Raw genomic sequence first — 13,006 nt, 5'->3', positions numbered from 1 at the left:
AGTCAAAGTTCAAATCGTGAATGTGTGACACTGAATGACGATATTCCGGTGAGACACGACGGCTCCAAAAATGCATGCCATGTGCTTGACTTTGACAGGCATGTGTACATTAGTGGTTTAGCACCAGCTATATATTCATTAGAAGCGAAGTGCGGTACACTTCAAACACACCACGTGGACAACAGAGTGGTTTTTTTACTAAGTGTGTGAGCCAGATGGTGTGTAACAACAAAGCCAACCAAGAAATATGAAAAGTTCCGAGCATTTAACACACATTTTTCGGACTAGATCCATTCTGAGTTAACGTTCATTTCTAAAAGAAAACGTTGCGATCATTTGGGCACGTGTCATACGGGAAGGAGGTTTTGCCCTTCACCGTCAGACATCTTATTAAAAGGTTAATCATTCATTGAGAAAGCCGTGAAAATGAGGTCTTTCGAAGGAAAAGTTAATGATTAAAACAACGAGCCAGGAGCGAGACGAGTGCGGCAAAAAGGTGTCCCCTGAAAGCCTCATTGCCTCCGTGGTGGGCACTTTAATCATTATTTGGTGAGTGTCAGGAGGTGAACAATGAAGCCGCTTTGGGATTACTGACTGTAAACGCCTGGCTGCGTCGCATGATGCACTTGGGAGTGAAATTTGGGGAGAAGCCATGAAACGTGTGCGGTTGTCAACAAGGGAGCAGAACATCCGACCGCAAACCTGCCAGTGAATTCTTTGGGACGTGAGTCACGGTGACGTGCGTCCAAACGGTGACACATATTAAACTGTCTGGGAATCTTTAAGAGGAAAACCAATTCTATATTTGGCAACGGCAAACTATTTGGTCACACTAAACACTTTGGCCATGTGAAAACAACCCAGAAGAAACTGTATCCAACAAGAAAAAAACCCTAAACACAGGGACATTAGCATTTACCTTTGTTTTTCCCAGCTGCCATTCTTTCTTTTTGCAGTCATGACTTTTGAGAAGTTCCACGCAACTGTCCTTTTCGTTTTCTGTCTGGTTTCTCTTCTTCAGGATTGTCTTGTATCTGCACACAAGTTACGAGAAATCAGACGATTAGATACAGTCTGTGGAAATCATTGTTTCCTGAGTCACTTTGGACAAAATGCTGACCTGTTATAGAAATCCTTAAAAGACCGACGAACTGGGTAGCCTGCTTTACGGATTTTAACAGTTTCCAGCATTCCGGAGTACTTCAGTTGATTCAGGACAACATCTGGATCAAACTGGTTGGCTTTCTATGGAAAGCAACATCACATTCAGCAGAGTTAGGACTCATTTCACATTGGTATTTGCATTCATTTATTCATTTTCCAAAGCGCTTATCCTCCAATTTGCAAGAGCACTTGCCCACGTTGCAGAGAACTGCAGTTTTTTTTTAACCCAACCAATTGCAGTTGTCACAAGGCCAATAAATGTGAACATCTAAATCATTTAATCCCTCAATAAATGTGCCGAGTGGTGAATTGTTCCCCAGTTGGCGTGTGTGGGCATATGGCTTCCCGCTTTAGACCTTGGCACGAAGACCCATTGTCACCCAGAGACCCAGATAAGACCCCAAAAAGAGCCAAGGCATTCCGTAAAGGTGTCAATCTAATTACGTGCAAATGTTCCTACGCGGGGAAGCCAGGTCCTTTCATGCTCATAATTGAACGCGCACAGGTCAGATGAGCTTCTCCTCTGAGCTCTGAACTCTGCTCTTTAGCTGGGGATTTGAGGCCACTCACTCAATGAGAGACTGGCATGGCAACAAGCCGGTCGGGCCTCCAAGGGACTTTTCTCCCAGTGACGGAGGATGAATTTAAATTGTGCGTGTGTTGGGCTGCATGCAATCATATCAGAAGATTGTAATCCCGCAAAGCCGTTAGATAAACAGAAACATGTCTTCTTTCCATTCAAGTGCCAGGTGAGCGCGGTGCAATAACAACAAAAAGTTTCCCAGCTCATTAATCATGTATAAATATACTGTCAATGTTGTAGAGCAGTGTGGGGAATTAGTGGTTGCATATGTGCCTCACTGTCCGGGGTTTGAATCTGTACTTGGGAGAGTTTTATTGGGTGACTTTGGTTTGTTCCAGAATTTCCAAAATTATAGTTAATTCATTTATTTTTGATTGAATGGTTTAAAATAACTGGAATGAAAATCCCTGAATATTCAGTCTTTTATAGATCTAATACAATGTTTATTTTAGCTTTTTTCCATATATTTTTAGATTTTACAAACTGATATTTGAACTAAAAACTGAAAAAAAATGATAAAAAAAATTACAATTAGTGATTGAGAAGGGGGAAAATCATGAAATTTAATATACATCTACACTTTTTATACACCTATTTACTTTCTCGGGCCACACTAAATGATGGGGCGGGCCAGATTTGGCCCCCGGGCCTCCCCTTTGAGACATGTAGTCTATAGGATTGGTGTATTTCGCCTCTCGTCTTAAATCGGCTGGGATAGACTCCACTGCCCTGCAACCTTGACGAGGATAAATGGTGTTGAAGATGGATGGTCCATTATTTTTTTTCTGATGAAAATGTGTAATGGTGTGAGGGAGTGAAAAGCACACGTCTGTTAAAAGAAGACAATCCCCAATCTCCCTCTCCCACGCATCCACGTATCAAAGACATTTGTTAGATCCAACAATCAGACAACTGAATCAGCCTTTTTATAGCCATGTGGTCAAGAGGAAGGGGAGAAAAGACGGGATGAATAAATGAAGCGATCGCTGGCTCTACTGCCGGCCACTGCGGTTTCATTTTGGCATTCCACTGATGCAGCCAGATCAGCCAAGCGCTGCTGCAGCTGGAGTGACCTCTGACCTCCCGTAAAAGGGCTGCAGTGGGTTGGAATGTGCTGGTACGTAGCCCAGGAGTACAAAGGGAGTCTTTGGATCGGGCCAGAGGGGAACGGCAGCCGTTTATTAGTATTGAAAATATACACCCAAAAAGCAAATAAGCGGTATGTTTTTGTTTGAAATGCAACATTGTTACGATTTTGCGGTGAGGCGGACCGCCACGTTGTAAGATGACTCTGAGTCTAAGCCATGACAAAAATCAACAGCACGCCGAAGTGATCAGGCAAGATGGAAGGAGCATGACTTACCTTAGCCATGTTAGGTTTGATGCAGCGCACAAAGAAGGGGTTGGAGGCACTTAGTGTGGCCATTAAGGAGTGAAGAGATTCCTGAAAAATGGAAGGGTCTTCTTTAGTCCAACATTTTTTTTTTAAGTCTACTTTCACCAATATTGTTTTTTATATTAATGTTGTAGATACGAAACTGCAGGCTGACACTAAAATGAAACACTTTAAATGTTACGCGAATCAATTTTAGCCTTATAGCACTTACAGTCTAAAGTTTCATCTTCACAGTAACTAGGCAACAGTGCTTTTCTCATTAGGATAATTTCTGGTTTTCAGGAAAGAAATGAACCAATCCACCTAATAAACACAATAGATTTTTCCCCTTATTTAGCCAGCTAAATAGATCCAAAAGGAAATGCATTGAAGCATGATGGCAAATTGATCCAAGTCAAAAGTTCAATACAGCTTGACTGTGATATAAACAAGAAACAAGAGCCAATATAATTGTTTGGCTGTCAGGCAACTTTTCTGCGCTTCTCACAACCGAGTGGAACATTTCCGAGTTTCTATCCCAGCCAAAAGCAGCAGTAATATACACGCATACATGCGTACAATTGAGGAGGGGGACCCTTGAACTTTGCAGGCTGCGTGGGCCTGACTCTCCTCTCTGTCTCAGACAGGCTGTCTCCATCCAGGCCTGGGCTGGCTGGGCTGAGCGTGATTGGCCCCTGGTTGGCCCCGCTCTGCCCAGCCATCAACACTAATCCCCCGGGCTTTAGAAACTGTGGCCTGGGCAGCCGGCCAAATCCTCCTCTGCTCCCCTTTCTCTCCGCACTGCAGTTCGGACAAAGTAACTCCACTGCGAGACCCCCCACCCCAGATCCTCCAGCCCCCTCTGCTTCACCCAGAAGCACATATATCTATCCTCCCTATTCTTTTTGCATCTGAAATACAGTTACAGTATACTGCAAGCTGTCTATCTGTGCCACTCTGGCACTTTTATTATATCTGTATGAATATATCAAAGGTGCCATTTTAATAACAACAGCTTATTGATGGATTTTTGCGAATAAAAAGTTCAAATTAGCTCATTTTTACTTTTTTGTGCCTCTGAGAATGTCGGCATGATGTTAAATTGGTTATCGAGAATATTTCTTGTTCATTCAAAGTGACTGTAAATTTAGAAAAATATATATATATATTATAAATATACTAACCCTGAACTGAGAACTGACAGTGGGCTTTCGTCGGGCCGTGCCCATCTTCATGGTCTCTTCTCCATTTCTGCTTCCCACTCGCTCAAACAGGTCGTAGATGAAGTCAACTCTGATGACACATAGTTATCTTATTGCTCGCGGCTGTTCAGGTGGGATTGCTCGCCGCGGCAGAGGCCTTTTACCTGCTGTCTTTGAGAATAAACAATATGTCGTCCCTGAATGTGTCCCTGTTCTTCTCCAGGATTCCGCGTGCGTCATAAAGTACCTAAAGCAAAAAAAGACATTTATCGTTTGTTAGAAGACTGGAGAAGGATGGGAAAACAAACCACCGGACGGCACCATTCTTGAATTTACAGTGTTCGAAAGTGACACTTGAGTGAATAGTGCAAGCTTGGAAATTCCTGTTTCAGCCACCTTCTATAAATGACACGCACGGGGGGTGAGCGGCTCGCGCGTGTTAACGCGGTCACATGTGGAGGTTAGTCGGGCCTTAGCAACGCAGCATTCCACCGCCGTTTGCTCCCGGAACCGCAGTAATAAGCCACTATTAAAATAAAGATGATTATTTCAACCCACACGCATACTACTTTAAACTATACTTTACGCTCACAGAAACACTTTGTTGAGAACAAGAAGAGATCTGTTTGCATAATCCAATAACAGGCCCACAATCCCTCATTCCCCCCACTCAGATAGAAGGGTCCGCCTTGAGATCCGTACTGATGCGCCGTCATTTACGACTCACAGAGGACTCCACTGTGTGTGTTTATGTGTGTGTGTGTCGCTTTAAGCTTGGTTGGATTTAATTACACTCAATTGTCCATTTGACAACAAAATCTCGTAAGTGGAGAGAATGATACAGCAAATCGGTTCAACGTATAAAACGAGCGCAACTGCCATGAATACCCCGTCTGTTCCGAGATTGCATCTTTGTGTAAAAGTTGAAACCTCAGGGTAAAGCAGGAGACAAATAATTGAATCAGCCAGGGAAGGATGCAGTGATTTCCTTGGCTGACATGACAACGATCTAACAAACAAAAATGATGGAGCAGTGTGCTGCATTGGAAGAAAATACGGCTGAAATAGAGTGAACGCGAGAGGAGGAAATCCTCTCTGGATGATGTGGTTATGCAGTCTTTATCTTATCACAATTGTATTTGGCCTTGTTTACTAGAATATAAAATCCAAAATATACACGAGTTTGTGTGTTTTACCTCCCCGGCGTAGTGCTTTATCCCAAACTGGTGGTCGGTCACTCTGGGCTTCACGTAGTATGAGTTTGCCTGGCGAGAGAGGAGAGGGAAATTCAGTGTTTTTTTTTTTTACAAAAATGATGTATCTATTTTCATTATATTTTTCTACTAAGCAACAATATATTCCAGTTTTTTTTAACCTCTTGTTGCCTGAATTTATATGTAAAATAAATACATTATATATGTAATCACTCTCTTAAAAATAGTCGCTTAAGTCGTTTTTATCAGATTTTTCCAGAAACATAAAAAACGGAACTATTTGTTGAATATATGATATTTAAAAATAATATTAATCAAAATGGTAGAATGGCACACAGTCTGTTTAACTGCAGTTGAGGGCAAATGTTGGGGAAAAAATGGTTCATTATGATGCTTTATGACTTATTTTAAGTGGTTGGCAAACTATAAATATACATATATATAAAGTCTTATTATATAAGTATCTAAAAAATAAAGACGTTTTATATGGGGAAAAAAAGTGTTGAAAAAAATGGAACTGTTTTGTGTATTTAAAAAAAAAGGTTGAGATTAGACAGTTCCTACTTTGGGGCTCTACCTGTCCATTCTTTGAACAAACATTTTGTGGGCTTAGCAAAAGGCTCCTCACATTTCAACATTGTTTCCTTCGCATGCGAGTGGCAGACGAGAGGAGGGCGTGATAACGTTCAACCTGGCAACAGGCGACATTAGACTCTCGAGGTCCCCCGGATCATTTTACGTCATTGCGTGCGCGTTTTTTGGCGGCCGGCAAAGCGTGAAAGAAGCGGTAGGCGGTCGTGCGATATTGCGTGCAGACTCACTGCATGACGGCTGTGCAGTTTCTCCAAGAGGGTGTAGTCCGTGCCTTTGGGGAAGCGACTCTCCTCGTTGATGAGAGCCAACATGCCCAGTTTCTAAAAGAAGAGATGACAGAAGGTCAAACGCCCACACCCGCTGTCGTCTGTATGCAACCCAACTCTCTTCAAATTCTGACAAATATCAGATTGTCTTCATCTTGTTTTCATGACTGCCAAGAACTAGCATGAGATGAATCCATCTTGTCTATTTTTTTTAGGAAAGTCCAGAAATGAATAGACAAAAAAACCTTCAGATTAGTGGATGAACAGATTTTTTTTCATTTAATTAATTGTAATGGTAAATGTAATTTAACCTAATTTCCTTAAATGAAGACGAAAAATCAGGTTTCAAATAACAACCAGTCAAAATGAGGGTAGTTTTAACTCTTTAAGTTAAAAGAACACTTGACAGTTGGAATTCAAATAATATTCCCAAAAAGGACCATTACCCGCTACTGATGATAACATCCCATAAGGTAAACATCTATCCCTAAACTGCAGCACAGATAAGGGGAATAAAAATGTGATATACCTTCTCAATAAGATCCAAACACTCGGCGTTATCCATCCAGTCAATGGCCTCCCACTGGATGCCCTCCCTGCCAGAGTAAAGACACAATCAGACAAACACCCTGTAAATAAACGATAACAAGTGACGAAATGACCACTTGTCGACAGCTCTTTCATTCTTCCTCGAGAAAACGGCTGCTTGTGACTGTGGGTAAATAAACACGTGGTTGTTACCTGTTGTATTCCAACTGTTCCAGCGAGAAGATGTGCTTGTTGAAATACTCCTGGAGCTTTTCATTGGCGTAGTTGATGTTGAACTGCTCAAAACGGTTCACCTACGTGATGGATACACAAAATTTAAAGAAATATTATAGTGTAATAGAAGATGAATCAAGACATCCGAAGGGAAAAAAAAACTTTGAAGACTATTTTCAATTATAACCTACTGACAACCAAGAAAAAAAAATGTTGTCTAGTCACATTTATTTTGAAATTCCTCAATCTATGTGAAGTAATTGGAATACTGTTATAACATACTGGAATAATGTTTTCTTGTTCTGAATTTAAAATATGGCCAAAAAACTCCTTTACAAATGAAATCACCTCAAAATTTTCAAATCCAAAGATATCCAGGATGCCAATAGACTTGAAGTTGTCTTTGCCTTTAATCTTCTGGTTGATTCTCATGATGATCCAGGAGAAACACTGGGAGTACAGTGCCATGGCAACGGAGTCCCTGGAGTCCACAGCCTGCAAAGCATGACGCAATCAACTGGTTACCACCAGGTTACCTGAGGTCGACTTTGACTTTTCAACTGAAGCTGTGTTGTCTGCGTTTGTCTTGTCTTGTGTTTTGTGTCGCCGCGTGGTTAACATTGGCTGTTTTCACAACAGGCCACAGTGCACGGCACCCTTCATTTTCACAGTGAGAGTGCACTTTTTTGACAAGAGAAAAACATGCTGACTGTCTGCTGACTGCTCTTTATGGCCCATTACATAGCATGCAGGCCTTAATATTTGTAGTCTCAACTTAGAAAAAGAAAGTGAATAAAATGCTGCTATTATTTAAATTATACCGACTCCTACAATATTTCTTGCACTTTCAAAGCACCCCTCAAAATAATTCATTTAAATGCATGTATAAGATCTCTCATTTGTTTGTTTTCAATATCAAATCCTTCCAAAAAAAAACATTTGCCAGGGAACTGTACGTTATTTTGAGAGCAAAATAATGGGGTCGCGCCAACGTTCTCGCCATCCATCATGCGCCATCACCTCCCGCATTGAAAAGAAAACTGCTGGCTCCAGGATCTCCGTCCCAAGGGGCGAGAGGAGAAGAATGGCCGTTTGTCCCGGACGAGGGACCGAGGAGGAGTCTCAATTCAACGAATGGGAATGCCCACTCTGTTCTGTCGTAGGTTGGATGACCCCTGCTTACTGGGAGAAGGAGCCTTTCTTACTGGCTTCCAGCAAGGGATAATGCTCTCTATTTAGCGAGGAGCTGCTTCAAAAGGCAGACAGAACAAGCTGCAGCGGGGTGGACACGGACAGCGCCGTGTCTTTGTCCCCGGCCTGTCCAATCAGCTCTTTTTATGGCATGAGTAAAAAGATTCCTTCCATATATTTGCTGGCCAAAGAAAAAGAGGGTGCGGACTGTGAAATCATCACAAGTCATGAAAATTCTGGGAAGAGTTGAAAATGTTGTCATTTAAAAAAGGTTTTTGAGGGGGGCGTTTCTGCCACATAATGATTTCAAAATGAAGTCATTACATTTCTTTTAGATTGTCACAGATTAAGATAAAAATGGGGGTGAATTTCAGCTTCTTGCGTCCATCAATGGGAGGAAAAAGACAATGTTGGAAGTCGATGAAGATGGAAAATAATCTATATATACTAAATGGATAGTAAAAAGACTATTTCTATGCGTCATTCATAAACTCTACTGTATATCCTTTTGGGAGAGATAAGAAGTATTTCCTTTAGAAGTTTAAAAAAAGGCTGTGTGATTACCATAGTTGAACCCTGGAAGAGATTAATCTAATTGACTTGACTTCCTACCGGAAAATACTTAACAGAGACAAATGGAACGCTGAGCAGCATCCCATAGTAGATTGCTTGGAACCTTGAAAGTTCTCCCCCGTGCTACACTACAATTATTATAGCCTCATTAATCATACTCGGAGACATGGATGTATATTGTCTGGCTGGCCGTATGTGAACGAGTCCAGCTTGAGCCAGCGCAGGCAGGAGAAGTCTCCAACTTTTTTCCCCTAATCATGAGCACCATTGTGCTTTTGACTCAGATCTCTATCACCATGGCTTCATTGTGTCGGGAATCTGGCAGACAAAAAGCAGGAAACGGCTGGGAGTCACGCAAAGGCGTGTGGTGGGGGGTTTGGGGGGCGCTGTGTACGTGCGTGAGAGAGATGTGAGTGTCGTGGATTGCATTTTGGGACCCCATGTGAGAGATGGCAAGTCAAGAACGACTAGAAATTGCCAGTGACGGACTGATTCTTGTTAAATGTGAGTGGGAATGTTTGCCATGGATGTGTTGTTACCTGCTCTACAGTAAGCGGGGAGCAGATCTCCTCTCCTCTGAGGATCATGGAGCGCTGGGTCAACACCTCAGAAAGCTGGAAGGAGTCCAAGCCAAGCAGCTCACTCACATTACAGACCACTGAAAGCACACACACACACACATTAAGTACATATTTAAAAAGGACCTTGACGTATATGCATACATTCAACAAGCAAACTTGTCTTTTTGTTTTTTGTTTTTTTGTGACTGACCCATACTTGATCCCTGTGAATTCTACCTAGCAACCGTGGGAGAATCTGTTCTTTTTTTGTTTGTTTTTTGTGTGGATATGTTTTATAAGCTCTTTCTGCCTGTTTGGACAGCGGTTTTTAACTTGGATGTTTGGAAAAGCGGTCGGACTGGGTACGAAAGAGAATGGCACTCATGTTTCAGCCTGTTTGGAGGCTGTTGCTGCCATGTCAGTCAAACTCAAGAGGTGAGAGGTAGACAAAACCAAATGAAATTCCTTAAGCTTCATGATGGTCATTTGTCTTGGACCTTAAACAAATTAAAAAAAAACTAAATGTCTAAAAAACGTCTTCATTTGCTACAAAAATTACAATTTTCATAAATGAATGCAACTGCCTGGCGGCCGAGTGGAAAGCGCGTCAGCCTCACAGTTGTGGGGTCAATTCCAGGTCGGTCCTCACTGTATGAAGTTTGCGTGTTCTCCCCAGTTGCGTGGGTTTTTTTTCCAGGAACTTCCTCCCACATCCCAAAAACATGAAGGGTAGGCCAGCTCAAAACTCTAAATTGCCCCTCAGTATGAGTGTGAATTCTCATCCTATGTCTCCTCGTCCCCTGCGATTGGCTGGCCACTGATTCAGGGTGTGAGCTAGGATAGGCCCCAGCACCCCCCATGACCCTTGTGAGGATAAGCAGGTCAGAAAATGAAGGAATGAATAACTAATAATAATGTTTTTGTTACGTTCATGTGGTATGTATTCATGCTAGAAGCATGCTGTTGATGCTGAATGCTCCTCGTCAAAGAGTTACGTTTATATAAATACATGAGGGCGCCAAGCGTGATCTCATCTGGCACATTGTAAGCGGGTACCTCCTTTGGATGTGATTTGCGCCCCGCCCGCCGTCATAAATTCGATGTTTCCCATCTGGAGGACGGCAGAGAGCAGCTTGAACACATCTCGGATCTCCTCCTCGCTGAACTCCATCACTTGCAAGGCCGCCTGTAGAATGACGCAAGACTCTTAATTGTAAATCGGCTCATGTGGAATTTTAATGACACAAACACTACTCAACTATTGAGATTGCTCTAGTGGTTGAATGGGATTCACTGGCTCTCCTTTAATCTAAACTTTGAGAAGGCTTGTTCCTGTTCTGATGAACTAAGTTATTAAAATATACCAAATACTATATTGCACTATTATGCTGCACCTTAGTGAACTTTGTTCATTTTCGAATCATCTCAGGTATTACTGGATGAAGCATTTATTGTTATAAACTAGTGTTTTAACTGCATTTTACGACATCATTTTATTGGTTGATTAAACTTAATACAACTAATAATTATCATCTTCTATCATCCTGCTATCATCACAGCCTATCCTGAGTGGACATCAGGTGAAAAAGCAAACTACATCCTGGACCGGTCGCCAGGACAGAAAGAGACAGACAACCACTCGCACTCCCAATCATACCACCACCAGTGGGATCGAGCCCACGCCAAAGTCAGGCGAGTAAACCACCACACCATCAGGGGCCGACTATTAATTATTAGTCTATTATTATCTTTAAGACTTGCTCAGTATCCATAAAACGCCCTCTCCGTGCATAAAGCAATGTTTTCCGTGCCCACATTTGCTCAATATGATGCAGTGTTTTGTTGCCCACTGGCGGTGATATTGGATACTGACCATGACGCTGTCAAAGAGTTGCTTGTCATCCAAACTACGGTCGTGCGTGCAGCCTGACTGGCTCAAGTAATGGTAGGACTCAGGACCCTCAGACAGCAAGTACATATCTGCAATAAAGGACAGATTGGACGTTCAAATCATTATAGTTGGCAGATATAAAAACAAACAACAACAAAAAATACTACTATTCAGGAGCCCACTTATAATATTACTATATTTCTAACCGTACTGGGTTTTTGTGTACATCCTTTGTAAGAAGATATAAAAACCCCCAACCTCTGTGGTCTTTGTCAGCCCCTGCCAACAGGGCATAAAAGATGTGGTAGTTTCGTTCCCCTGGATTTTGACGCACAACTCGATTCTGGAGAAGAGAAAGATTTATGAGATTTATGAGATTTTCACACATGTTCTATTTGGACGTTATTTTCAGGGTTTCCCGGAAAGAGGTTTCAAAACCGACCCACCTTTTCCAGCAAATCTGATTGCCGAAAGTCAAAGAAAAATCACAAAACTTCAGCCACAAGAAAAATAATTAATTGAGAGGATGACTTGCAGGAAACAGTGTAGACACCATGCGTTTCCAGTTTGTTTGTTTTTGTTTTTTTAAAACCATGGCGCTATTGTGCTCATATTACGTACATATCATGTAACACCGCACTGTTTAAGGATACAATCGATGATGCAGCCTCCCTGAATGTTTCCATTCTGGGAGAAGTGCAGCTGGATGAATTTTCCAAAGCGACTGGAGTTATTGTTGTACACCGTTTTTGCATTTCCAAACGCTTCCATAATGGGACTGAAGGGACAAAAGAAGCACAGCAAAGTTGCTAATTGGCCTTAAATGTGCTCACCATTTCCAATTTCTTTAAATTCCAAAACATTTGCACCTGCTCTGAATGAGGGCCTGCTCCACTCTGGTGCTTCTCTCCGCCGGCGGCGCGCCGGCCGACTTCTGACTCATCACCGAGAGGAACTTGAGCAACAACTTGGTGCTCTCGGTCTTCCCGGCTCCGCTCTCGCCGCTGACGCCATTAAGAGAAAAAGACAGATTGAGCTCAGAGTTGAGTTGCTCACGAATGAGCGTTATCGGGCGTTACCTTATGAGCACACACTGGCTGTCGTGTCTCTTCCACAGGCAGCGGTAACACTCGTTGGCGATGGCGAATATGTGAGGGGGCAGCTCCCCCATCTGGTGCTTACTGTATAAATCCACTGAGTTGCTGTCGTACAGGCCCACAATCTGCTTGTAGGGATTCACAGCGGCCAGGATTGAACCTATGTTGGTCTGGGGGAGGTGAAAAAAGAAATAAGAGCTAGTTAAAAAAATAAAAAATAAAAAAAAGAAGAGAAACCTGACCAGTGAAGGGTTTTGAAGCCATCGTTTCCTAATGGGATTATATTACGTAGGCAAATCCCCCCGCTAAACATTTTTAATATTAGATTTTTAAATCCAGCTCTTAAATTGAATCACCTTGGATTATGTGTCAGCGTTTGAGGGTCTCGCATGGCATAGCGTGTATTTGACCTCATTTTCTCCAGATGGGCTTGCAAATTATGTTTGAAGGTCATCATTGTGAAAATTAAAAAGATACATTTTTGCGATTGATGTGTGAAAAAGGGATTAAAGATCCTCATTGTGTAAGCGAGGC

General features: G+C 42.2%; 1 protein-coding gene across 1 annotated transcript in view; it reads right to left on the bottom strand.

The window, feature by feature from the left end:
- Positions 1 to 13,006, bottom strand: part of myo10l3 (myosin X, like 3) — a 37,934-nt gene that overhangs the window by 13,598 nt on the left and 11,330 nt on the right. The window contains exons 4-21 of the mRNA XM_077727386.1: positions 12,455 to 12,642; positions 12,245 to 12,379; positions 12,029 to 12,153; positions 11,822 to 11,835; positions 11,634 to 11,718; positions 11,358 to 11,464; positions 10,541 to 10,670; positions 9,464 to 9,582; positions 7,509 to 7,655; positions 7,140 to 7,240; positions 6,928 to 6,994; positions 6,360 to 6,452; positions 5,521 to 5,589; positions 4,489 to 4,571; positions 4,307 to 4,415; positions 3,111 to 3,191; positions 1,121 to 1,245; positions 920 to 1,034 (exon numbers count right to left, since the gene is read on the bottom strand). Coding sequence (XP_077583512.1) covers positions 920 to 1,034; positions 1,121 to 1,245; positions 3,111 to 3,191; positions 4,307 to 4,415; positions 4,489 to 4,571; positions 5,521 to 5,589; positions 6,360 to 6,452; positions 6,928 to 6,994; positions 7,140 to 7,240; positions 7,509 to 7,655; positions 9,464 to 9,582; positions 10,541 to 10,670; positions 11,358 to 11,464; positions 11,634 to 11,718; positions 11,822 to 11,835; positions 12,029 to 12,153; positions 12,245 to 12,379; positions 12,455 to 12,642 — 1,893 coding nt within the window. The remainder of the gene's footprint in view (positions 1 to 919; positions 1,035 to 1,120; positions 1,246 to 3,110; positions 3,192 to 4,306; positions 4,416 to 4,488; positions 4,572 to 5,520; positions 5,590 to 6,359; positions 6,453 to 6,927; positions 6,995 to 7,139; positions 7,241 to 7,508; positions 7,656 to 9,463; positions 9,583 to 10,540; positions 10,671 to 11,357; positions 11,465 to 11,633; positions 11,719 to 11,821; positions 11,836 to 12,028; positions 12,154 to 12,244; positions 12,380 to 12,454; positions 12,643 to 13,006) is intronic.

The sequence above is a fragment of the Stigmatopora nigra genome, chromosome 11, assembly GCF_051989575.1.
Source record: "Stigmatopora nigra isolate UIUO_SnigA chromosome 11, RoL_Snig_1.1, whole genome shotgun sequence".
Taxonomy (NCBI): Eukaryota; Metazoa; Chordata; class Actinopteri; order Syngnathiformes; family Syngnathidae; genus Stigmatopora; species Stigmatopora nigra.
The sequence above is the reverse complement of the archived record's forward strand: the minus strand, read 5'-3'. Positions and strand labels throughout refer to the sequence as shown.